This window comes from Thalassophryne amazonica, chromosome 21 (assembly GCF_902500255.1).
Source record: "Thalassophryne amazonica chromosome 21, fThaAma1.1, whole genome shotgun sequence".
Taxonomy (NCBI): Eukaryota; Metazoa; Chordata; class Actinopteri; order Batrachoidiformes; family Batrachoididae; genus Thalassophryne; species Thalassophryne amazonica.
This window is the reverse complement of record NC_047123.1, coordinates 22,476,579-22,504,479: the sequence shown is the minus strand read 5'-3', so window position 1 is coordinate 22,504,479 and position 27,901 is coordinate 22,476,579. Positions and strand designations below refer to the sequence as shown.

At 42.8% G+C, this 27,901-nt stretch overlaps 1 protein-coding gene across 1 annotated transcript; it reads left to right on the top strand.

Moving 5' to 3' along the window:
- The first annotated feature begins 317 nt into the window (after positions 1 to 317).
- Positions 318 to 27,901, top strand: ostm1 (osteoclastogenesis associated transmembrane protein 1). Its single transcript, XM_034162272.1, has 7 exons — positions 318 to 328; positions 5,836 to 6,193; positions 6,330 to 6,444; positions 10,365 to 10,459; positions 10,550 to 10,660; positions 18,227 to 18,392; positions 26,740 to 27,901. Exons 2-7 carry the CDS (start codon positions 5,897 to 5,899, stop codon positions 26,793 to 26,795), a joined length of 840 nt encoding a protein of 279 aa, XP_034018163.1. The 5' UTR covers positions 318 to 328; positions 5,836 to 5,896; the 3' UTR covers positions 26,796 to 27,901.

The following is a 27,901-nucleotide window of genomic DNA, read 5'->3' as shown; positions in this document are numbered from 1 at the left end:
TCTGACTTTATGTTGTATAGAGAGAGGAGAACAAGAAAGGAGGCACAGTTCTCCGATGAAAGAATGAGGTTTTGGGCGGATTAGGGACGGCCCGAAGGATGAAGAATAACTTCTGCATAACTTTACCACGCAGATTGAACTGGTTTGAGTTAACCCTTCCAGGATGGTTCACATTCAAACAGTCACAAACACTGTATGAACGTACTGTTTTGGGGTTTTTAGGTTTAGGTGTATATCCGAAGATAGTCAAGAAAACTCTACTACCATAACATTAGGGTTCCCTTTTTGATCATATCCTTTTTTTTTTTTTTTCCATTGACACACAGCAGTATAATAAAGAACTGGGGTACATCTGAATAAATAGCTGAACTCTGGTCAGCAGAAGAAGAATTAATGAGCTGCCGGTGCCACATGCTCTGAGAGGAGCATTAGGGGCCACAATCCATATTTACCCGTGGTGCTGTGCGCGGGCATTAGAATAGGCCACTAATGCTGCACGCCTCCTCTCTCCCCTTATTTTCATTAGCTCTGATGACTGCGGAATTGAAGCGGCCTGCAAGTTATCAAGAGCCACTAATTTCACATTAAACGCCATTGACTGCTGCAGCTTGATTCGAGGGGGTTTTTGACAATTATCACAATCAGGATTGGTGCCCAGATTGTTTACATTGAGACTCTCGTGATTTGTTCTCAGCAGAGCGCACGTTGCAAAAATTGTGTGGTGTCGAAAACACACAAATTATGACAAGACCAGGTGGAGACAGAGAGATAGATAGACAGATACTAATATGCTATAACTGGGTTTTTTAAATCAGCATCTGAAAAACCAATACATATATTATGATAAAATTGAATGATAAAAATATGGCTTAGTGGTTAGCAGTGTTAACTCACAGCAAGAAGATCCCAGGTCTGCTTTCGACTTGCTCCTGTCTGTGTGGAGTTTGCAAGTTCTCCCCATGTTCAAGTGGGTTCCTTCTTGGTGCTCCAGTTTCCTCCTACTTCCAAAGACATACAGCTGGTGACTCTGAGAGTTTGTCTGTTTGTATGTAGCCCTGCGATAGACTGAAGGGCCTGTCTGGAGTGTACCCTGCCTCTCGCTCAATGACCACTGGGATAGGGTCAAGATTTAGCTTACAAGGTGGAAACCTTAATGGAGAATTTCCTGTATGGCTTGATGGCCTCACACCAATGGTCATATTCATGGTGTGATAACACACTAAATAACTTGTACATTTTGAGATCTGTGTATGTGTGTGACACAGGATGTGCTTTAAAAATTGAGATTTCAAACTCAAGTTTTATTCTTCAACACTAGCTTGTCAGCTTGGTGTCAGATGTGGGATACAAATGTGTCAGACTGAAGAATGCAGAAACAGAGTTCCAGGAACTGGAACGGGCCATTGAGGACTCCTGCAGATACATTATTCTGGCTCCTCTAGCCCCATTTGTCTAACCCCATCCTCTAAAAAGAGGGTCTGGACCCGAGTATGTTTATCGACTGTGTGCAGTCTATGACCAAGCCATTGATTTCTAAACCTGAAAATTGGATGCTGATTGTTGAAGAGTTCCTACGTCACAATTGTGATCTATTTGACCAAGTGGAATGAGGACAAAGTTATTTTGGCCATCATAACTGAAAAGCACATCCTGAGTGTATTGTATTCAGCTCCTTTGGATGGAGGAGGTCTCACAAATGGGCGTGTGTGTGTGTGTGTGTGTGTGTGTGTGGGTGGGTGTTGGGGGAGGTGTTGTAGTCTACGCATACTTCAGAAACCTGGATTGACAAAAGAAGGAAGCTTGAACAAGTCCAATTAGCAGCATGACACAATGGCTGGAGCAATGAAGAAGATGCAATCTACCTGGCCCTATCATTGGAGGGAATCATACAGGAGGCATTTCTCAACCTCACCCCAGCAGCACAGCATGGCCCACAGGCCCTGACCAGGGAACTGGAAAGGTGATTCTTACAGAGATCTACCGCCAAGAGGCAGAATAGCTGGGCATCTTCACTACAGATGTGCAGCACTCCACACCTTCCTGCAAGAGTTCACTATTAAAACTGAACATAAAAACATTTTTTTTTTTACAATATCACATTTCTTTATCATGAGCTGGTTAGACATAAAAATGTATTTGAATTCATTTATTTATCTATTCTTAGGCTTTGGCCCATAGTGATGCTTATAAGATAATAAGATGTGACAATGGATGTATATATCTAATATTGGAAATATTAGATATATACATCCATTGTAATATTATTCCCAACACTACATATTATAAGTCTGTTTTAATCATATTGTTTGTGTCTTGAAAGAAATAGTCAACGTGATAAGGTTTAACCACAAAGCTACAAGGTCTGTTAAACTTATGGAAGTTCTTCAAATGTCAAATTGGAAATAACCTGAATGATATGAAAAAAGTAGCCGTCTTTAACAATGTTGCAATTTTTTTAAGGAACACATTTTGTTTTGTTCTGACTGTCCATATATTCTTATTATTTGTAAGTTCAGACAAGTAAATTATCCATAATGGCAAGAGACACAACTGTAACAGTTAAAAGTTAATTTCCCAAATAACTAAACAGTCCTTGCCACACATTTGAACAGCTTTTATCACCATCTAGCGGACAGTGTGAGCATTTTAGGGCTTCTGTACATTTCCTACTTGGAACCCAAAATAAAGTAAAAAAAAAAAAAAGGCATTTATAAATGTCAGAAATGCATTTTTTTGACAGAAAAATATTTTATTAATGTATAAAAACTTCAATTTTTGAGAATTTGAGCACATGGAAGGTTTTGCCATATGGAGAGACCAAAGAACGGATGAATGGATGGACAGACGGACAGCAATTTCTCTTGACAAGCACAACTTACAGTTGTGAATAAAGTCTAAATCGCCACCTTGTAAATATTATAGCATATGGGTCTTAAAAATGAATTATTGTTTTTGTACAGTTGAAAAATGTATGTCACCAAACAACTCACCAGTAGACAATACTGAAATTACTCAAGAATGAATAATAAAAAAGAGGGTGAAAAAAAATACTCCACATGGTCAGCAAGGAATTAAAATGCATAGATATGCATAAAGATATTGGGATTTTAAATTTTTGCTACACTTATCTTAAATTGTATATATTGTTATCATGTTTAAATATTAAAGCAAATACACAAGATGTGTCATGAAGGCTCCCAGCGCAAAACCGAGTCAAACAACATGCAGATCCATATCTGTTGCTGTGGCAACCCCAATCAAAAAGAGATGAGCCAAAAATAATTGTGTTAAAGAAATAACATTAATGAAATACTTTGCCAAGATAATTAAATTATTGCTCCCAAACAGTGCCTTTTATCTTCCATTTAAATAACAGACTTTACGTGTTATGTTATATATGTTAGAACTGGAATATTTTAATCATTGTAAGTTATTGTAAGGTGGATGGGAAGTGCAAACCAAATTTGCATGTTTGAAAACAAATTTACAAAAATTTAAACATTTCTTTATATATACTCAACAAAAATATAAACGCAACACTTTTGGTTTTGCTCCCATTTTGTATGAGATGAACTCAAAGATCTAAAACTTTTTCCACATACACAATATCACCATTTCCCTCAAATATTGTTCACAAACCAGTTGAAATCTGTGATAGTGAGCACTTCTCCTTTGCTGAGATAATCCATCCCACCTCACAGGTGTGCCATATCAAGATGCTGATTAGACACCATGATTAGTGCACAGGTGTGCCTTAGACTGCCCACAATAAAAGGCCACTCTGAAAGGTGCAGTTTTGTTTTATTGGGGGGGGGGATACCAGTCAGTATCTGGTGTGACCACCATTTGCCTCATGCAGTGCAAAACATCTCCTTCGCATCATCCGTGAAGAGAACACCTCTCCAACGTGCCAAACGCCAGCGAATGTGAACATTTGCCCACTCAAGTCGGTTACGACGACGAACTGGAGTCAGGTCAAGACCCTGATGAGGACGACGAGCATGCAGATGAGCTTCCCTGAGACGGTTTCTGACAGTTTGTGCAGAAATTCTTTGGTTATGCAAACTGATTGTTTCAGCAGCTGTCCGAGTGGCTGGTCTCAGACGATCTTGGAGGTGAACATGCTGGATGTGCAGGTCCTGGGCTGGTGTGGTTACACGTGGTCTGCGGTTGTGAGGCTGGTTGGATGTACTGCCAAATTCTCTGAAACGCTTTTGGAGACGGCTTATGGTAGAGACATGAACATTCAATACATGAGCAACAGCTCTGGTTGACATTCCTGCTGTCAGCATGCCAATTGCACGCTCCCTCAAATCTTGCGACATCTGTGGCATTGTGCTGTGTGATAAAACTGCACCTTTCAGAGTGGCCTTTTATTGTGGGCAGTCTAAGGCACACCTGTGCACTAATCATGGTGTCTAATCAGAATCTTGATATGGCACACCTGTGAGGTGGGATGGATTATCTCAGCAAAGGAGAAGTGCTCACTATCAGATTTCGACTGGTTTGTGAACAATATTTGAGGGAAATGGTGATATTGTGTATGTGGAAAAAGTTTTAGATCTTTGAGTTCATCTCATACAAAATGGGAGCAAAACCAAAAGTGTTGCGTTTATATTTTTGTTGAGTATTTGTATTTACTTGTGTAAAAGTGTTTTATTCATTCATTTTCTGTACCCACTTATTCCAAAACGGTCACGGTGGAGCTCCCCACCAGTGAAAAATGATGTTTGATCCAATGTTGATTCATGTTGAAGTCTGATGCTGAATCAATGTAGAAAACATGTTGGACTTGAAAATTGGATCAACACATATTCACTGTAGATATTCAATATAATATTCAACTTACTGTAATAAATGTTAAAATCAACAAGTAACACATCTACTGCTTTTTGTTAAAAAAAAAAACACTTCATATGGATTTCTGACAGAAATTAAAACAGATCAAAATATGCATGAGAAACCTAATCACATTTCAATATTGTAACAATGTCATATTCTGACATTGTTACAACATTGGGAGACTGACGTTGGAGTGACATTAATATCATGCTGATTGATGTCAAAATGTAATATAACCAAATAATAAAAATAAAAACTATGTTGATGCAACATCATTGGGCCTGCTGTGTGGAGCCTATCCCAGCAGTCATTGAGACAGGCCATCAACCTATCATCTGACTGAATTTCACATTAACATGGAGCTTGATTGATTGATTTTATTTAGTAAGTTCAATGTAAGTACATAATATAATTGTAAATACATTAAAAATACATGGATGATATACAAAGTGAAAACACTTATTTCCTTTGTGATCCATTTAAAAAGCAAAAAACAAAATAGAAGTAATAATAATAATAATAATGATAAGCACAGGTGGTTTAGAACAGGAAACCTGTTTAGGATGCAAGTGCACTACCAACTTGTCCACCAAGCTCACCTGTGCTGTGGGTTCATATTAAACATGTTTCGCAACTTGTAAATTTGTTTCTAAATGTAAATTTGCTTTACTTTTGCAAATTTCTTTGTCAGTATGTAAAGTGTTCTACCCTTGTGAATGTGTTCTTCAACTATAAATTAGTTTTAACTTGTAAATTTGTTTATAAAAGTAAATTTGCTTGACTTTTTCAAATTTCTTTGACAGCATGTAAAGTGTTCTACCCTTGTGAATGTGTTCTTCAACTATAAATTAGTATTAACTTGTAAATTTGATTTCTAGTGTATATTTAGTTCGCACTTTCCAGCCACTATTCCATCCAGCATTGAAAGAAGAAGAGGCGACATCTCGCGAGATTACGACCTGTCACATGATCACAGTGTTTTGGGGAAAATAGGAAGTCATGAGATGTTTCGAGTCCAAGTAGCGAACAGTCGCTTTATTTTCTGTTTTCAGTCATGTTTTTGCACGAAATTGGAACGTTTTTGTTTTTCTTCGTAATACATTTTGGTCCTGTGGTTTGTGGAGCGGGACTTTCAGATTCGGCGGTGAAGGCGGACTCCGGGGTTTTGTCTTTCCCTGGTGACGTGGAGATCAGTCAGTACTGCAGCGACCTGCTCCGCATTTTTGGACAGAGATATGCGGCTCATGTCAACTGCTGCGTGTCCTCAGCTCGACCTGTCAAAGTCTGTCAGAACTGCTTTTCCACCTACGGCAGCCTGGTGGAGATCTACACCAACATCTCTACAAACCAAGTACACAAAACTTACTTTCTGTAGACTGCGTGCCTTGTCACCGGTCTTGTGATGCCACATAATTTGAGGAAATGGTGCATCACGTGACTTTATGTGCATGGGCTGACAGAGTGTTTGTATCTGTTTCTGTCCTCAGATGGGTTCTGGTAATGTCAGCTGCAGAGACACCCTCCTGCGCAGTGATCGGCTGATGCTGGTTCATCTACTGTTCACCAACATGCAGCATATATGGTCCCTGTCAAACTGTGACAGTGAGTCTCTGCCTCCATAGTATTAAATTACTCAACAAATCCACACATGCAGGAAAGAATACATACTTAATTTTTTTTGACTGATTTTCAAAAGTATTCCTTCAGTGCTTTCTGTATCTGATCGGGGTTAGAATTTGAAGGGGTGCAGCAGCTGCTGTGTTGTCAGCGTGGAGCTGCTCGCCCACAAATGTACGGAATGTTATAACTGCTTTGTTAAACTATTTACTACAAGAAGGGACACTGTACGTTTGATAGTTACAGTGCTCTCCAAAAGTAGTGGAACACATGGCATTTCATGCATTTTAATTTGTTTATGCCATTTCAAATACAAAACATACAAATTTCTAAACATTTCTTCTGAAACCAAAAATCTCTAAAACTTGATAATAATTTATTAAAAATATAACAGCCAAGATGATGTGTCGCATAAGTAATGGGACGCTTTGGTATAATACCTGTAAATGATCAGTTTTGTTACCAGTTTTCTTCAGACAAGTCAGGGGATGGATACATGTACAATTCCAAGTCACTAAATATGTAAATTATGAAGAAATATAAACAGTATGGCACTCTGTGGTAAATCTGTGTAGCGTAGACAGTTATCAAAAGCTGAGTGACTGTGCAAGAAGGAGAAGAGTGAGGAAAGCCACCAAGACACCCAGACAACCCAGAAGAAGATGTATGTGTTTCTTCAGACAAGTCAGGGGATGGATACATGAACATTTCCAAGTCACTTCATGATGATGTGGTATAGAGGAGGATTTTGTTAAAAACAAGACCTGAAAGTTCAGCTACAATTTGCCAGAAGGTTCATCTGAGATGTAAGGCTAAATTTGATGTTTTGGTGAAAGAAAATCCTCCTCTATACCACTTCATCATGAAGTTGTATAACTGGTGATACAAAGTGCAAAACACGCACTATGCACAATTTCTCCAATCACAGTCAGAGAAGCCTATAACTTCTTCTGGGTTGTCTGGGTGTCTTGGTGGCTTTCCTCACCTTCTTGCACGGTCACTCAGTTTTTGAGAACTGTCTACTCCATATTTACCATAGAGTGCCATTCCTGACTTGTCTGAAGAAAACTGGCAATAAAACTGATTATTTACAGGTATTATATTAAAGGGGCCAATTACTTATGCAACCCATCATCTTGGCTTTTATATTTTTAATTACTTTATATCAAGTTGTAGAGATTTGCTTTCAGTTTAAGTTTAAGGAAGATCATTTGTTTTTTTTTGTACTTTTTATATTTAAAATAGCATAAACAAATCAAAATGTGCGAAATACCAAGTGTTCTAATACTTTTGGAGGGCACTGTATGCAAATTAAATCTTCTTAATTAGTAGTACCTTTTAATATGTACTTCTGTGTGACTTCCACACCGAATTGATTCTGTCTAGAATTAACACAACTTTGCCATGTTTAATCCACATTGGCTTCAAAGTGTTTGTTCAACAGTTATGACCTTGAGTTTGATATTTTAGTGTTAGCCGAGATCAAAAGTCATGTGACCAATAGAAAGGTGATATGTCACTTGATATTAGGGCTGCACGACATATCATTTGAGTATTGCCAGCTATAAGTTAGTGTGCAGTTCTTACATCGCCAGGACACGTAATGTAACTGTAATTAAATTAAGCATGCATGTTTACATCGCCAAGTGGTAAGGGTAAAAATCCGCTTTCATTTTTTACAACTAACCAACAAAAGATGTCGAAGATGTTGAATTTACTCAAAGGATCCTGGTAATGCGAGTGCATGACACGCACCTTCTCCCTCACTTCACTGCATGCATCAGTAACGTTCTCATCTGGGAAAAGAAAAACAAAACAAAAAAGGTACCTCCCTCACAACTTGTCTTGTTTTCAGTGGCTGATAGTGATAATTTTTAAAAACGGGTCCCAGAGCGGATAAATCTGGAAATGCTGGATTTGCATCTCCATGTGGACAATCAATACGGAATGTTTCTGAAACGATGATGTCATGACCCTGCCTCTGTAACCTCAGCCGCTCATAGTTAATGACATGTTGCTGTTGTTAACAGTGCTATTTAACATACTTTTTTTTTTGTCTTGGTGGATCATTAATGGAATTTATTTTTGTTGCAAACAGACAGCTGAAGATATAATGGATGGCTATGGTGAATGCTGATTGTGACTAAATGGAGAGCTGTGATGCTGATAATATAATTGCAGAAAGGACTTTCAGCTTTTAAAATACGTTCTTTTGCTTCTTGGTGGCAGGACAAAGTAGTGGCTTTCTTCAGTTCAGGCTGAGAAACACACCCGGAGCACTGTGTCATAACACCGCGAGGGACTTCTTTAAAAATGCCATTTATCCATGAGCAATTTCCACGATAAGGAATTAAAGTATTTCCAAACTGCATCTTCCAAAACAAGGGCGTCTTCTGTTGATAAGTTTTCTGCATGCTGTGATGATTAATCTGGCTGAAAGGACAAAACGGATCAGATTAAAAGACTTTATTTACTCAGTTTGCCACTTTGCAATGTTCCAGCCTTCTGCTACTACATTGATTACCCCTTTACACCAGTTATGCACATGCTCCAGTCTTCCCCATTTTTTGTTGAAGCATTACAGCACCACATACAAGCCTGGCATATGTACTACAGTGTTTTCAGGTGGTTTGAGTGGATTTGTGTGGACGGAGATATTTCTGGAAACAAACATATATTGCTATGGGCAAAAAACAAATTGCATGCCAGTTTTTTCTTATATCATGCAGACCTACTTCATATTAAGTTTGGGTATTGTTTGTCCCTCTGTATAAAAGCATTGACTCAAATTATGAGCTCCCAAAAGCAATAAAACAATGCTTTTCTTTGTTTTCTTTTTCATGCGGCTCAGATATTCCCCGTTTATTTCTTTTACTTGTTTCATTATCCAGGATGAACTGATGTAATGTTCTGGAAAATAAAAGCTAGTACACTGTGTGAATTTTTTTTTTTTTTGCCCAAGAAAATGATCAATATATAGCCAAAATTTCACATTTGTGATCATTTCCTTGTTTTTGCTTTGGATATAGCCATGGTCATTTATGTAGTTTTGTTTGACTCGTTTGACCAAGTGATCGAAGACCTGACACGAAATTCAGCCAAGTCAATAGGAAATGTGTTCAGTATGTGTCTGTAGAATAAAAAGCCTCCCCAAACCAATATCAGGGTGTTTCTGTTCCATGGTGGAGTTTTGGGCATGTTTAAAAACCCAGAGTCATTGTGTTATGTCGGCTAAGTGTTTTAGTGGACTTGGTGCATTCAGCACAAAGGCGTTGTGAGAATTTAGTTTGAAGCAACATTGACAAATGTTATAGTTTACAGTGTCATTATCCACTAGTCCCAATGGCTTTATCATTAATGTATGACAGCAAACTGATAACATTACTGCAGAAGTTACCGTTGCTAATTGTAGCTATCGTTGTCAAATTCTTGTAAAGTTAATGGTGGTTGGCGAACCAGTTAATTGCATTGCTGTCACCGACTTGAGAGGAGTGTGTAGGAGCAGACTAACAAACCAACAAAGTTAAAGTCCTGCTTTGAAAGTGTTAAGTAAAACTACAAAGCATTTATTGATTATTGGTCTTTATCTTCATAAGGTGTTATGGCAACTTTCACTTCGGTGTGTTCAGTGACATTGTGATGCAAATACCATTGTGATAAATGAATCTAATAATACCAATCTAATAATGCTTTATATTAATCACATTTGGTAAAATGTCTAACGTTTTATTGATGAGAATTCGAACGGCATTTGTCTTCTGGTGTGCAATAGAATGCATCTCAGACTATGTAGAATTGCAAAATTTCCTTTTGGGTAATTTTGCTTGTTGCATTTAACTGAACATTTTCTATTGATGTTTCTCACTTTTGAGTTTGAGCCTCGGATGTGTTTTTCATGCATGCAGGCTGCATCACTGCAGGATTCCACAACCTAACCAATGACACGGTGTACTTTATTGCTACTCTCAACCAAACGCTCTCTTGCTTTGAGGTCTATCAGGTGAGTCGAGAATTCGATGGCGATGTTCTTCTTTCTGTCATGCGTTCATATTCAGAGCTTTCTGTGCTCATGTGCATTTATTCCAACCAGGGTAACCATTCGGAGCTGTGCACGCAGTGTAAGACGACGTACACGGGCCTCAATGAGCTGTATGGCAGAATGGCGAAAAATAAAAAGCTCTGCATTGATCTGGAGGATTCGGTATGTATGCCAGCTGCAGAGATTACAAAACACGTTTAAGGTTGGAACAGAGGAGACTGCACCCCCTAGGGGCCTGTTGAACCTTGAAGGCACCTTCTAAGTAATGGCAGTATGTAGTAGTTTTCTTTTGGATTCGCCTGTGTGCTTGGCATGTTTTATGCCAGCAGCCCTTCCTGATGCAATGAGCAGTTACTTTGGGAGACTCAGATATGGCAGTTTCACTTGCATTGTGAGGGAGCGACAGCTGCGATATTTTGGCCATGTGCCGTGGTTTCTGTGCGTGATCCAGCTTGCAGGTGCCTGAGTTTTGAGGATTCCAGTGGGTGGCTGTGGCAGATAGATGGTTACTTTGGAGAGGTGCAGATGGACCAGTTGTCTGCCAGGGTGGTTGCCATCCTAGGTCGATTTCATGGTGTGGCTCCAACGCATGCTCACAGACAGCCTGACTTAATAAATAATACCAGAACCAGACATAAATATATTAGATGGGATTTATTGTTGCTGACAGATGTTGACATGGCTTATTTATGGCTTCTTTTTACACCCACCATGTTGTGTGGGCCGCTGAAGAGGAGGTACTGCTGGCCCACCACCACTAGAGGGCGCCCTGCCTGGAGTGCGGGCTCCAGGCACCGGAGGGCGCTGCCGCCTTACGGGAGCAGCCAGGATGACAGCTGTCACCCATCACTGGAGACAGCTGATCCCAATCAATAAGGAGGTATATCAGCAGGACGGCATCTCCACCTCATTTGCCGAGATATCGCCTTACCAAAGAGGTAACCAACTCAGCCTACACATACGTGTGACTTTAATTGTGTTCTTGTGATTATCTGTAGGACAGCTGACTATCAGACAGCGTGTGGATAAGTACTCACCTGCCTACATTTCTTGATTGTTGTTGACGAGAGGTGGAGGTGGACTCTCCACCCTCCGTGTTGCTGGGTGCAGCCGCATCCACACCTGACTGTTTCTGTTTCCTGCCAGCAGTACCGGATCCGACGAGCGGAGGCAGTGGCCACCTGGGAATTCGGGACTTGGCGGCTCCAGTATTCCCGGGGTTCGGTGGCAGAGGAAATCGGGTTGGTTCCGGTTCGACTTGGACAGACGTCTCCAATCGTCGAGCCTGCCCACACGACACCGTTGTAATTAGACCCAATCTCCATATTGTAATCGGTTGTATTTGTTGTGCCTTTTTTCACAACAGTAAAAACAGTGTTATTTGATTCCTCCATTGTCCGTTCATTTGCGCCCCCTGTTGTGGGTCCGTGTTCCTACACTTTCACAACAGGATATCTCGGCCAACGTCATGGATCCCGAGGGGCGTCAACCGGCTGTTGAACGGCCAATGGAAGAACAGGACGCGCAGGCGTCCGCAGGAGGGGTAATCGGTGAGTTGCAACGGATCCTCACCGCTTTCACGACTCGGTTAGATTTGATGACCGAGCAGAACGTCCTCCTGAACCGCAGGGTGGAGGCTCTCGCCACGCAGGTGGAAGCGCGCCCTCCGGGCGCCGCTGCGGCTCTCCCTCCCGTAGACCCTGTGCGTAACATAGACGTTCCACTGGTTGTTCAACGACCTCTCCCACCTTCCCCGGAAGCATACATAAGCCCCCCAGAGCCGTACGGAGGCTGTGTGGAGACGTGCGCGGGTTTTCTTATGCAGTGCTCGCTCGTCTTCGCACAGCGTCCCGTCATGTACGCGACTGATGCTAGTAAAGTAGCTTATGTAATAAACCTGCTTCGCGGTGAGGCACGCGCTTGGGCTACAGCGCTCTGGGAGCAGAATTCACGGCTCCTTCTGACATACGATGGGTTTGTAAGGGAGCTCAGAACCGTGTTCGATCACCCTAATAGAGGCGAAACCGCTTCAACCGTGCTACTGTCAATGAGACAGGGGCGTCGGAGCGCAGCTGCCTATGCAGTCGACTTCCGCATTGCGGCTGCGAGGTCCGGCTGGAATAGCACTGCCCTCTGCGCCGCCTTTGTAAACGGACTGTCTTTGGTTCTTAAGGAGCACCTGGTGGCTAAGGACGAACCGCGGGATTTAGATGGGCTCATCGATCTTGTCATACGGTTAGACAACCGGTTAGAAGAACGTCGGCGGGAACGAGACGAAGGGCGTGACCGGGCACGCGCCGTCCCTCTCCCTTCCGGTTCCGACCGCGCTCCGCCTTCCCCACGCTCCACGGCCCCTGCGCTCCGTGGGGCCACAGCTCCCCCTGCTGACGAAGCTATGGACACGAGTAGGGCAACATTTAGGGCACCAGATGCACAGAGGAGACGGGCCCACGGAGCTTGTTTTGTTTGTGGTGCAATAGAGCACCATATGAGAGACTGCCCCGAGCGGTTAAACTCCAACGCCCGCCCCTAGAAATTGGGCTAGGGGTGGGCCGAGACATGCACGTGGGACACACCCACATTGCCACACGACTCCCAGTTACGATCCTTTATGAGGACTCAACCCTGAAGGCCCCAGCACTGGTGGACACGGGCTCTGAGGGGAATCTGCTGGACAGCAGATGGGCCAGGGAGGTAGGGCTCCCTCTGGTGGCGCTTACCTCGCCTGTACAGGTTCGGGCACTAGATGGCTCCCTACTCCCTCCGATCACGCACAAGACACCACCTGTAACTCTGGTGGTGTCAGGAAATCACCGGGAGGTGATCGAGTTTTTTGTGACTCAGGCCACCTCCCGTGTGGTTTTAGGATTTCCCTGGATGTTGAAGCACAATCCCCGGATTGATTGGCCGTCCAGGGTAGTGGTTCAGTGGAGCGAGACCTGCCATCGGGTGTGTCTAGGTTCCTCGGTTCCTCCCGGCTCCCAAGCTAAGGAGGAGGTCAGAGTCCCGCCCAATCTGGGGACGGTGCCGGTGGAGTACCACGACCTTGTCGACGTGTTCAGCAAGGATCTGGCTCTCACACTTCCCCCCCACCGTCCGTATGATTGTGCCATTGATTTGGTTCCGGGCAGTGAGTTCCCGTCCAGTAGGTTGTACAACCTCTCACGGCCTGAGCGCGAATCAATGGAGACCTACATCCGGGACTCATTAGCTGCCGGGTTGATCCGGAATTCCACCTCCCCGATGGGCGCAGGTTTCTTTTTTGTGGGTAAAAAAGACGGCGGACTTCGTCCATGCATTGATTATAGGGGGCTGAACGAGATCACGGTTCGCAACCGATACCCGTTGCCCCTGTTGGATTCGGTGTTCACACCCCTGCATGGAGCCCAAATCTTCACCAAGCTCGATCTTAGAAATGCGTATCATCTGGTTCGGATCCGGAAGGGAGACGAGTGGAAAACGGCATTTAACACCCCCTTAGGTCACTTTGAGTACCTGGTCATGCCGTTCGGCCTCACAAACGCCCCCGCGACGTTCCAAGCATTGGTTAATGATGTCTTGCGGGATTTCCTGCACCGGTTCGTCTTCGTATATCTAGACGATATACTCATCTTTTCTCCGGATCCTGAGACTCATGTCCGGCATGTACGTCAGGTCCTGCAGCGGTTGTTGGAGAACCGGCTGTTTGTGAAGGGCGAGAAGTGTGAGTTCCACCGCACGTCTTTGTCCTTCCTGGGGTTCATCATCTCCTCCAACTCCGTCGCTCCTGATCCGGCCAAGGTTGCGGCGGTGAGAGACTGGCCCCAACCCACAAGCCGTAGGAAGTTGCAACAGTTCCTAGGCTTTGCTAATTTCTACAGGAGGTTCATTAAGGGCTACAGTCAGGTAGTTAGCCCCCTTGACCGCCCTGACCTCACCAAAAGTCCCCTTCACCTGGTCGGATCGGTGCGATGCCGCATTCAAGGAGTTGAAACGGCGCTTCCCGTCTGCACCTGTTCTGGTGCAGCCCGATCCTAGTCGCCAGTTAGCGGTTGAAGTGGACGCCTCGGACTCAGGGATAGGAGCCGTGCTGTCCCAGAGCGGGAAGACCGATAAGGTCCTTCACCCGTGTGCCTATTTTTCCCGCAGGTTGACCCCAGCCGAACGGAACTATGACGTCGGCAATCGAGAGCTCCTTGCGGTGAAAGAGGCTCTTGAGGAGTGGAGACATCTGTTGGAGGGAACGTCCGTGCCATTCACGGTTTTCACTGACCACCGGAACCTGGAGTATATCAGGACCGCCAAGCGGCTGAATCCCAGGCAAGCCCGCTGGTCACTGTTCTTCGGCCGTTTTGACTTCCGGATCACCTACCGTCCCGGGACCAAAAATCAAAGATCGGATGCTTTGTCCCGGGTACATGAAGATGAGGTCAAAACGGAGTCGTCGGATCCCCCGGATCCCATCATCCCGGAGTCCGCTATCGTGGCCGCCCTCACCTGGGACGTGGAGAAGACCGTCCGGGAGGCCCTGACACGAGACCCGGACCCCGGAACCGTGGGACGTAGAACAAACTCTACGTCCCACCAGAAGCCAGGGCTGCAGTTCTGGACTTCTGTCACGGTTCTAAGCTCTCCTGTCATCCTGGGGTGCGAAGAACCGTGGCAGTCGTCCGGCAGCGCTTCTGGTGGGCGTCCCTGGAGGCCGACGTCCGGGGTTACATCCAGGCCTGTACCACCTGCGCCAGGGGCAAGGCCGACCACCGCAAGACATCGGGGTTGCTACAGCCGCTGCCCGTGCCTCATCGCCCCTGGTCTCACATCGGCCTGGATTTTGTCACGGGTCTCTTGCTGTCCCAGGGAAACACCGTCATCCTCACGATAGTGGACCGATTCTCCAAGGCGGCCCACTTCGTGGCCCTCCCGAAGCTACCAACGGCCCAGGAGACAGCGGACCTCCTAGTCCACCACGTCGTCCGTCTGCATGGGATACCATCAGACATCGTCTCCGATCGCGGTCCCCAGTTCTCCTCGCATGTTTGGAGGAGCTTTTGCCGGGAACTGGGGGCCACGGTCAGTCTCTCGTCCGGGTATCACCCCCAGACCAACGGACAAGCAGAACGGGCCAACCAGGAGATGGAGCAGACCCTACGCTGTGTGACAGCCGCGCACCCGACGGCCTGGAGTACCCACCTGGCCTGGATCGAGTACGCCCACAACAGTCAAGTGTCATCAGCCACCGGCCTCTCCCCTTTCGAGGTGTGCTTGGGGTATCAACCCCCGTTGTTTCCGGTGGTTGAGGGGGAGGTCGGTGTGCCCTCGGTCCAGGCCCACCTCCGGAAGTGCCGTCGGGTGTTCTGCTTTGTTAAGGGCCCGGACGAGGGCGAAGAACCATGCAGACCGGCGGCGGGCCCCGGCTCCCACGTATCGTCCTGGGCAGGAAGTGTGGTTGTCCACCAAGGACATTCCCCTTCAAGTGGACTCCCCAAAACTGCAAGAACGATACATCGGCCCGTACAAGATACTCAAGGTCATCAATCCCGCCGCAGTGAGGCTCCAGCTTCCGGCCTCACTGCGGATTCATCCAGTATTCCACGTCTCTAGGATTAAACCCCATCACACCTCACCCCTCTGCACTCCGGGTCCGGCGCCACCTCCTGCCCGGATCATCGACGGAGGGCCGGCTTGGACCGTGCGCCGGCTCCTCGACGTCCGACGGATGGGCCGGGGTTTTCAGTATCTGGTGGACTTGGAGGGGTACGGCCCCGAAGAACGCTCCTGGGTGAAGAAGGGCTTCATCCTGGACCCGGCCCTCCTGGCCGACTTCTACCGTCGCCACCCTGACAAACCCGGTCGTGCGCCAGGAGGCGCCCGTTGAGGGGGGGGTCCTGTTGTGTGGGCCGCTGAAGAGGAGGTACTGCTGGCCCACCACCACTAGAGGGCGCCCTGCCTGGAGTGCGGGCTCCAGGCACCGGAGGGCGCTGCCGCCTTACGGGAGCAGCCAGGATGACAGCTGTCACCCATCACTGGAGACAGCTGATCCCAATCAATAAGGAGGTATATCAGCAGGACGGCATCTCCACCTCATTTGCCGAGATATCGCCTTACCAAAGAGGTAACCAACTCAGCCTACACATACGTGTGACTTTAATTGTGTTCTTGTGATTATCTGTAGGACAGCTGACTATCAGACAGCGTGTGCATAAGTACTCACCTGCCTACATTTCTTGATTGTTGTTGACGAGAGGTGGAGGTGGACTCTCCACCCTCCGTGTTGCTGGGTGCAGCCGCATCCACACCTGACTGTTTCTGTTTCCTGCCAGCAGTACCGGATCCGACGAGCGGAGGCAGTGGCCACCTGGGAATTCGGGACTTGGCGGCTCCAGTATTCCCGGGGTTCGGTGGCAGAGGAAATCGGGTTGGTTCCGGTTCGACTTGGACAGACGTCTCCTATCGTCGAGCCTGCCCACACGACACCGTTGTAATTAGACCCAATCTCCATATTGTAATTGGTTGTATTTGTTGTGCCTTTTTTCACAACAATAAAAACAGTGTTATTTGATTCCTCCATTGTCCGTTCATTTGCGCCCCCTGTTGTGGGTCCGTGTTCCTACACTTTCACAACACACCACCTAAGTTGGAGGAGGTTATGTTATTACCCCTGTTTGTGTACAGCCTGGAAATTTTTTTCTGACATTTTTACTGAAGATTGATATCCTGGTAGGCAAGAACTGATTAAATTTTCAAGCTCAAAGGGCAAAGTCAGGAAAAATCTTGGAAAATTGGAAGAATCCCTATCTTTATCATTGAACGAATTTTCAAAAATACATAACTCTATCAAAAAAGATCAGATTTCTTTTGTATTTGGGAGCATCATGGAGGATGGTATTCTTTATCAACTGACAAAGTTTGATCCAGATCTGATCCGGATGACAGATTTTGTGGCCATTTCAATTTAACATTGAAAACCCCATTTCATGTATATTTTGCGTTATATCTTAAAAATGCCCCAATCACTGTTAGGTGCTGACTGGCACTCACTATTGTCTGACAAAGTTTGATCTGGATCTAATGTGGATTGTGGGTTTTGTGGACCATTCGAATTTAATATTGAAAAGCCCATTTTATGTGCATTTTGCATTATATCTCAATCACAAGTGCCTCAATCTCTCATTTGTGACAAGGAGGTGCAAACTGACACTCTCAATGAACTAAGTTTGATCTGCATCTGATCTGTATTGCAGATTTAGCAGATATTTGATTGTTTTTAACATTGAAAAGCTCTTTTGATCTATATTTTGTATATTTTAGCTTATGAAAAGCCACTTCTAACAGGACTTTGACCTAGAAATTTTTTTCCAAGGTAAAAATTTGTGGAATTGGAAACGAGTGTTGGCAGAGGCTTGCGCTCTGTGAGCGTGGTGCTCTAGTTTAAATTACTTTGATCAATCACAAACATTTTTGAAAAACTATGAACTAGAGTTCAGATCTTTATGCATCTTTATTTCCTTAAGGTTGTGATTTAAAAAAAAAAGTGTCATAAAAGGGAAGAAGTCAGGAAAGATTCGCCACTGAGTAGAAATTACACTCTGCATGCTTGGATTGTTTCAGAAATAAAATATTTACTAACATATAACGCTGGATCGTGTATAGATTTGGCAACAGAATCCGATAAAGGTTGACTTTAGCGTTTGCTAGTTCAGTGATTGAAGCTCATGTTTTTGTTGCATTTGGGCCTTTCTCTGATTTCAGATGAATATGACCCGCAAACTGTGGAGTAAGAACTTCAATTGTTCCTTCTCTCGTGAGGAGACTGTTCCTGTCATCGCCGTGTCCAGCTTCATGCTCTTTCTGCCCATCATCTTCTACTTGAGCAGCTTCCTTCACTCTGAACAAAAGAAACGCAAGCTCATACACCGTGAGTAACCAGCTTAATTCGGCCATTGTCATGCAGACATTTTTTGACAGGGTTTTCAGGTTTTGTAGGGGGTTTGGATCTCCAGAGCGGGCCTTCTTTACTGAGGGTGATATTGTGATTTCTCTTGGATGGAGGTATCTTGGGTAAACTTCTGGCTTATAGTCTTGTTTGAAGGATTTATTTTATGTTTTGAGGGAGATTACTTCCTTGAGAAATCGGAGGATCGCTGCAAAGACTAATAATAACAATCTGACTTTCCTTTATGTGGGGGTGTTTAGTGAGCAGTATAACTCTAACCATCTTTGGGCCTTCTAATGCCATGTAGTCCATGAGCCAAGCCGGATTTCCGTACTACTTAAGTGGACTAAACAACATACAGCCTCAGTATTCCATGGCCTACAGAAATTTATGGTGGCCATCCATAGGTAGAGCTGTAGCCACGTAGGGATTAATTTAATGATTATATATGGGTCGACATTTAAAAAACCTCCAGTCATATTGAAAAATATACCACATTATTTTTCCAATCATAAAAATTCCAAAATGGTAGAATTTGCAGTACGTATGACTTAACGTTATGGGGTAAACTACATCAAAAATGGTGAAAAGGGCAGTTTTAGTTTGTACAGGGGTTGTAAAGTTGCTCCAGTTTTGGTAAAAAGTGATGCACATTATTGGTTGAGCTAATAGGGTTTTAAAAAGGAATAGTTTGCACTATCTGATATGCTTAGTTGCGACCTTACTGGGTAACATTTGTCATAGAATCTGTTTGATGTTGACTTTGGAGACCAAACATTCAACATGGCCAAAAGTAGTCCATTAAAAACTAGAAGCACTCAGAGAGTGCAAACCTCTGCCAAGGCCATGGGGTCACTGACGCCATAACATCTACACGCCGTGGAATCATTGAACCTAAAAAAGTCTAACAATGATGTTTGCACAGTAGTAAAAAAAAGTTTCATCTGCTGTGACTGGATAGCATGTATCCTTAGCGCTTGGCATCACAGTTTATTGCAACTTGCACCTTTCCCAGAAGCTACTGTCATCTGAACACTGATATTGATATTGCATGTGCTTACAAACAAAAACAAATAAGACACAAAATTCAATTTATTATTCAACTAAACTGCAAATATATTAATTTTTTAACATTTATGAAACACTTCTCTAAACAAGGCCTTAGGGTCACTGACCCTAAAGAGATTCCCTCCTTGGCACAGTGATCTATTCAACAATTCAGTGTTACAACCAAAACTATGATACATACACTTTTCTTTCCTTTATATTTGACATCCTTGACCATGAAAACATGCCACTAGAACTTGGAATCACTTTTATGTCTTTATTAGTTCTAAAGTTATTGTATAAAACCGATTTTTCGGTAATGGCGGTTTTCTTCTGGATATAGTTCCATAACATTTGAAGCTACATCAAATCTGATGACACCTTACTGAATCAGTACAGATTCAGCTACAATTTGGTGTTAGTTGTGCATCTCTAGCTTCATTTGTCACCTCACACTGACACATTTTCTATTTTCCCTATATTTTTGCATATTCTGGATCACCAGATCCGGAATCCGGATCTGATCATCACCAAACTTTGTTGTTTGATAGAACATTTGACTATGTTACACCCTATTTTTTTTCAAGCCTTTCTGCCTTGTTTTTGTGGAGTTAGAAACTAGAATGTCAAAATTCCCCCTATCCCGCAATGGTGAAGAATCATTAAAAAAATTCCTGGATCCGGATCGTGATCCGGATCACCACTAAAATTTAATCACTTGTTCCTCTTGTCATTTCCAACCACTCCACAAAATTTCATCAAAATCCGTTCAAAACGTTTTGAGTTATCCTGCTGACAGACAAACAAACAAACCGAAAACATAACCTCCTTGGCGGAGGTAAAAATTGTATTAGCTCATTGACTTTTTTTCACCGTTTTTTATGGTTTTTACCCTATGACTCAGCACATTGCCGCCATACGTATATTTTTACCTCCGCCAAGGACGTTATGTTTGTTTGATGAAATTTTGTGGAGTGGTTGGAAATGACAAGAGGAACAAGTGATTCAATTTTAGTGGTGATCCGGATCACGATCCGGATCCCGATGCTAACGCGTTAGCATGTCTGTGGCATTTTCAATGTTAAAAGTTAGCATTAAGCAGTTGCAGCTGTCATCACGTTCGGGTGCATTTGTTTTCAAATTGTAATATTTCTTAAATTTATTACCTTCGCTTATGTTTTCGGTCGCGTTTGTTTGTTTGTCTGTCTGTTTGTCAGCAGGATAACTCAAAAAGCTTTGAGCAGATTTTGATGAAATTTTGTGGAGTGGTTGGAAATGACAAGAGGAACAAGTGATTAAATTTTAGTGGTGATCCAGATCACGATCCGGATCCAGGAATTTCTTAAAGGATTCTTCACCATTGTGGGATAGGGGGAATTTTGACATTCTAGTTTCTAACTCCACAAAAACAAGGCAGAAAGGCTTGAAAAAAATTAGGGTGTAACATAGTCAAATGTTCTATCAAACAACAAAGTTTGGTGATGATCGGATCCGGATTCCGGATCTGGTGATCTAGAATATGCAAAAATATAGGGAAAATAGAAAATGTGTCAGTGTGAGGTGACAAATGAAGCTAGAGATGCACAACTAACACCAAATTGTAGCTGAATCTGTACTGATTCAGTAAGGTGTCATCAGATTTGATGTAGCTTCAAATGTTATGGAGCTAGATCCAGAAGAAAACCGCCATTACAGAAAAATCGTTTTTATACAATAACTATTCAATCAATCAATCAATTTTTTTTATATAGCGCCAAATCACAACAAACAGATGCCCCAAGGCGCTTTATATTGTAAGGCAAGGCCATACAATAATTATGTAAAACCCCAACGGTCAAAACGACCCCCTGTGAGCAAGCACTTGGCTACAGTGGGAAGGAAAAACTCCCTTTTAACAGGAAGAAACCTCCAGCAGAACCAGGCTCAGGGAGGGGCAGTCTTCTGCTGGGACTGGTTGGGGCTGAGGGAGAGAACCAGGAAAAAGACATGCTGTGGAGGGGAGCAGAGATCGATCACTAATGATTAAATGCAGAGTGGTGCATACAGAGCAAAAAGAGAAAGAAACAGTGCATCATGGGAACCCCCCAGCAGTCTACGTCTATAGCAGCATAACTAAGGGATGGTTCAGGGTCACCTGATCCAGCCCTAACTATAAGCTTTAGCAAAAAGGAAAGTTTTAAGCCTAATCTTAAAAGTAGAGAGGGTGTCTGTCTCCCTGATCTGAATTGGGAGCTGGTTCCACAGGAGAGGAGCCTGAAAGCTGAAGGCTCTGCCTCCCATTCTACTCTTACAAACCCTAGGAACTACAAGTAAGCCTGCAGTCTGAGAGCGAAGCGCTCTATTGGGGTGATATGGTACTACGAGGTCCCTAAGATAAGATGGGACCTGATTATTCAAAACCTTATAAGTAAGAAGAATAATTTTAAATTCTATTCTAGAATTAACAGGAAGCCAATGAAGAGAGGCCAATATGGGTGAGATATGCTCTCTCCTTCTAGTCCCCGTCAGTACTCTAGCTGCAGCATTTTGAATTAACTGAAGGCTTTTTAGGGAACTTTTAGGACAACCTGATAATAATGAATTACAATAGTCCAGCCTAGAGGAAATAAATGCATGAATTAGTTTTTCAGCATCACTCTGAGACAAGACCTTTCTGATTTTAGAGATATTGCGTAAATGCAAAAAAGCAGTCCTACATATTTGTTTAATATGCGCTTTGAATGACATATCCTGATCAAAAATGACTCCAAGATTTCTCACAGTATTACTAGAGGTCAGGGTAATGCCATCCAGAGTAAGGATCTGGTTAGACACCATGTTTCTAAGATTTGTGGGGCCAAGTACAATAACTTCAGTTTTATCTGAGTTTAAAAGCAGGAAATTAGAGGTCATCCATGTCTTTATGTCTGTAAGACAATCCTGCAGTTTAGCTAATTGGTGTGTGTCCTCTGGCTTCATGGATAGATAAAGCTGGGTATCATCTGCGTAACAATGAAAATTTAAGCAATACCGTCTAATAATACTGCCTAAGGGAAGCATGTATAAAGTGAATAAAATTGGTCCTAGCACAGAACCTTGTGGAACTCCATAATTAACTTTAGTCTGTGAAGAAGATTCCCCATTTACATGAACAAATTGTAATCTATTAGACAAATATGATTCAAACCACCGCAGCGCAGTGCCTTTAATACCTATGGCATGCTCTAATCTCTGTAATAAAATTTTATGGTCAACAGTATCAAAAGCAGCACTGAGGTCTAACAGAACAAGCACAGAGATGAGTCCACTGTCCGATGCCATAAGAAGATCATTTGTAACCTTCACTAATGCTGTTTCTGTACTATGATGAATTCTAAAACCTGACTGAAACTCTTCAAATAGACCATTCCTCTGCAGATGATCAGTTAGCTGTTTTACAACTACCCTTTCAAGAATTTTTGAGAGAAAAGGAAGGTTGGAGATTGGCCTATAATTAGCTAAGATAGCTGGGTCAAGTGATGGCTTTTTAAGTAATGGTTTAATTACTGCCACCTTAAAAGCCTGTGGTACATAGCCAACTAACAAAGATAGATTGATCATATTTAAGATCGAAACATTAAATAATGGTAGGGCTTCCTTGAGCAGCCTGGTAGGAATGGGGTCTAATAAACATGTTGATGGTTTGGATGAAGTAACTAATGAGAATAACTCAGACAGAACAATCGGAGAGAAAGAGTCTAACCAAATACCGGCATCACTGAAAGCAGCCAAAGATAACGATACGTCTTTGGGATGGTTATGAGTAATTTTTCCTCTAATAGTTAAAATTTTGTTAGCAAAGAAAGTCATGAAGTCATTACTAGTTAAAGTTAATGGAATACTCAGCTCAATAGAGCTCTGACTCTTTGTCAGCCTGGCTACAGTGCTGAAAAGAAACCTGGGGTTGTTCTTATTTTCTTCAATTAGTGATGAGTAGAAAGATGTCCTAGCTTTACGGAGGGCTTTTTTATAGAGCAACAGACTCTTTTTCCAGGCTAAGTGAAGATCTTCTAAATTAGTGAGACGCCATTTCCTCTCCAACTTACGGGTTATCTGCTTTAAGCTACGAGTTTGTGAGTTATACCACGGAGTCAGACACTTCTGATTTAAAGCTCTCTTTTTCAGAGGAGCTACAGCATCCAAAGTTGTCTTCAATGAGGATGTAAAACTATTGACGAGATACTCTATCTCCCTTACAGAGTTTAGGTAGCTACTCTGCACTGTGTTGGTATAAGGCATTAGAGAACATAAAGAAGGAATCATATCCTTAAACCTAGTTACAGCGCTTTCTGAAAGACTTCTAGTGTAATGAAACTTATTCCCCACTGCTGGGTAGTCCATCAGAGTAAATGTAAATGTTATTAAGAAATGATCAGACAGAAGGGAGTTTTCAGGGAATACTGTTAAGTCTTCTATTTCCATACCATAAGTCAGAACAAGATCTAAGATATGATTAAAGTGGTGGGTGGACTCATTTACTTTTTGAGCAAAGCCAATAGAGTCTAATAATAGATTAAATGCAGTGTTGAGGCTGTCATTCTCAGCATCTGTGTGGATGTTAAAATCGCCCACTATAATTATCTTATCTGAGCTAAGCACTAAGTCAGACAAAAGGTCTGAAAATTCACAGAGAAACTCACAGTAACGACCAGGTGGACGATAGATAATAACAAATAAAACTGGTTTTTGGGACTTCCAATTTGGATGGACAAGACTAAGAGACAAGCTTTCAAATGAATTAAAGCTCTGTCTGGGTTTTGGATTAATTAATAAGCTGGAATGGAAGATTGCTGCTAATCCTCCACCCCGGCCCGTGCTACGAGCATTCTGACAGTTAGTGTGACTCGGGGGTGTTGACTCATTTAAACTAACATATTCATCCTGCTGTAACCAGGTTTCTGTTAGGCAGAATAAATCAATATGTTGATCAATTATTATATCATTTACCAACAGGGACTTAGAAGAGAGAGACCTAATGTTTAATAGACCACATTTAACTGTTTTAGTCTGTGGTGCAGTTGAAGGTGCTATATTATTTTTTCTTTTTGAATTTTTATGCTTAAATAGATTTTTGCTGGTTATTGGTAGTCTGGGAGCAGGCACCGTCTCTACGGGGATGGGGTAATGAGGGGATGGCAGGGGGAGAGAAGCTGCAGAGAGGTGTGTAAGACTACAACTCTGCTTCCTGGTCCCAACCCTGGATAGTCACGGTTTGGAGGATTTAAGAAAATTGGCCAGATTTCTAGAAATGAGAGCTGCTCCATCCAAAGTGGGATGGATGCCGTCTCTCCTAACAAGACCAGGTTTTCCCCAGAAGCTTTGCCAATTATCTATGAAGCCCACCTCATTTTTTGGACACCACTCAGACAGCCAGCAATTCAAGGAGAACATGCGGCTAAACATGTCACTCCCGGTCCGATTGGGGAGGGGTCCAGAGAAAACTACAGAGTCCGACATTGTTTTTGCAAAGTTACACACCGATTTAATGTTAATTTTAGTGACCTCCGATTGGCGTAACCGGGTGTCATTACTGCCGACGTGAATTACAATCTTACCAAATTTACGCTTAGCCTTAGCCAGCAGTTTCAAATTTCCTTCAATGTCGCCTGCTCTGGCCCCCGGAAGACAATTGACTATGGTTGCTGGTGTCGCTAACTTCACATTTCTCAAAACAGAGTCGCCAATAACCAGAGTTTGATCCTCGGCGGGTGTGTCGTCGAGTGGGGAAAAACGGTTAGAGATGTGAACGGGTTGGCGGTGTACACGGGGCTTCTGTTTAGGGCTACGCTTCCTCCTCACAGTCACCCAGTCAGCCTGCTTTCCCGGCTGCTCGGGATCTGCCAGGGGGGAACTAACGGCGGCTAAGCTACCTTGGTCCGCACCGACTACAGGGGCCTTGCTAGCTGTAGAATTTTCCACGGTGCGGAGCCGAGTCTCCAATTCGCCCAGCCTGGCCTCCAAAGCTACGAATAAGCTACACTTATTACAAGTACCATTACTGCTAAAGGAGGCCGAGGAATAACTAAACATTTCACACCCAGAGCAGAAAAGTGTGGGAGAGACAGGAGAAGCCGCCATGCTAAATTGGCTAAGAGCTAGTAGCTACGCTAAGCTAGCGGATTCCTAAAAACACGCAAAGTGAATAATGTGTAAATAATTTAGAGGTGATTCAGCAGAAGGAGTGCTTTAGTTAAGGCACGTAAAGATTACACTGGGAAACAAATCGTAATCTAGATAACTAGACCAATCTAACTGCGCAGATTAAACAGCTAACAGATACAGAAAAACACCGCTGTGCTCCGGAACAGGAAGTGATACAATACCGCAGTGAGAGCCAACCACCAGTAGAGGCAAGCAAGAGTTCATTTGTATTTATTAGTTCTATTGAACTAATAAAGACATAAAAGTGATTCCAAGTTCTAGTGGTATGTTTTCATGGTCAAGGATGTCAAATATGAAGGAAAGAAAAGTGTATCATAGTTTTGGTTGTAACACTGAATTGTTGAATAGATCACTGTGCCAAGGAGGGAATCTCTTTAGGGTCAGTGACCCTATGGCCTTGTTTAGAGAAGTGTTTCATAAATGTTAAAAAATTCATATATTTGCAGTTTAGTTCAATAATACATTGAATTTTGTGTCTTATTTGTTTTTGTCTATAAGCACATGCAATATCAATATCAGTGCTCAGATGACAGTAGCTTCTGGGAAAGGTGCAAGTTGCAATAAACTGTGATGCCAAGCGCTAAGGATACATGCTATCCAGTCACAGCAGATGAAACTTTTTTTTTTACTACTGAGCAAACATCATTGTTAGACTTTTTTAGGTTCAATGATTGCACGGCGTGTAGGTGTTATGGCGTCAGTGACCCCATGGCCTTGGTGGAGGTTTGCACTCTCTTGAGTGCTTCTAGTTATGTATGCTATCGTATACTGAAGCTGGGTTATAGCAGTTGGGTCAAAATTGGCTTTGGGCTCATGGAATAATGTCAGTTTCAATGATTCACTCACACGTGCCCATGTGTCACACAGACCTTCGTTCAGTCAAATAATACCCTTTAAACAGACGCAACAAAAGTATGTGTTAGTGTACTGTACCTCTGCAGCACCTGTTATACTCGTTACTGGAATGACCCAAAGTCAGACACTCCAGGGCAACTGACTCCTTAGAATCACGTGTGTTAAATGAAGAATTCCATTCTTTATGGATTTTCATGATCTCTAAAGATGGTGTGCATAATTATTAATGTAATTTCTGTTGTTACAGCCAAGCGAGTGAAGTCGTACAACAGTCTGGTGAACATTCAGGACAAACTGGGCTGAAGAGAAGATGAAGACAAGGTGATGACTGAAATGAAGGACAACACACAGCCAGTATCATCTCCACATTTCCCCTCTTTTATTAAAAAATGACAACCTGGGAGAAACTTTGACGCCTCACTAGCTTGCGCTGTAGTTTGGAGAGATGTCTACTGATACAGGCAACTTTCTTGAGACCATTTGGAAGATGTCAGAGAACTAAAAACCTCTTGTTGTTGAAACTATTATTTTGGAACTCAACATTTATGTTTACATACACTGATCATAGGTATGAATGTCAGTATTGGGCTGTCAGTAATGACTTCTTCAAACAAGAATTTAGTGCAGAGGTTTTAATTTATTTTGAGTTTTCTGACATCATCTCCTGGCATGTCTTGGACCTGAAGGCACATCCTGAGTTAGATAGTTGAAATTTTGACACAGTTGGGTGTAACAACGTGAAAATTACCCCAAACATCAAAATTGGTTTGGGAATGGGTAAAACTTTTGGAAAGGCTTTCCCAAACTCCTGACCCCAGCCCTATTAAAAAAAAAAAAAAAAAATCTGTCCTTAAAATTCATATCCATGCCTGGAAGCCAACAAATTTATTTCAACTCTACTAATCCTGTTAAGGAGAGGTCAAATGTCCAACCAGAATACTGCCAGAAGCCTGTTTTAGGTTTCTGCAATCATACTAAATGCATTCAACTTAATATTAGTTGTGCTGTATGTATTTTTTGATCTTATGCTGATTTTAGAAAGCCCAAAATAAATGAGAACTTGTGCACCAAATTAATGCTCATATTTCCAATTTTCAAGTTGTATATTGTAGAATCATTTTGCCTCCAGAATTAGAACATTTCGATGATCACTGTACATTATCAAGACAACTTTTAAAAGATGCAGTCAGTACTGTTTATACGTTATTTAAAAATATAGTAACTGTAATTAAATATTTTTTATAGGTTTCAACGAAACATACAGAAAATATGTTAACATTTCCATATTGATTGCATCTGCCTGTTATTTCTATAATTAAAGATTAGAATTATTTTGTTAAACTTGCCATACTTAAAAAAAAAAAAAAAAACTAAACATATTGATCATATTGACCATATTTACGATTTAA

Excerpts from the sequence above, each read along its gene's own strand:
- ostm1 (XM_034162272.1), top strand. The coding sequence starts at position 5,897 with ATGTTTTTGCACGAAATTGGAACGTTTTTGTTTTTCTTCGTAATACAT. Across the intron at positions 6,194-6,329 it reads CCAACATCTCTACAAACCAA|ATGGGTTCTGGTAATGTCAG; the intron begins GTACACAAAACT and ends TTCTGTCCTCAG. Across the intron at positions 6,445-10,364 it reads GTCCCTGTCAAACTGTGACA|GCTGCATCACTGCAGGATTC; the intron begins GTGAGTCTCTGC and ends TCATGCATGCAG.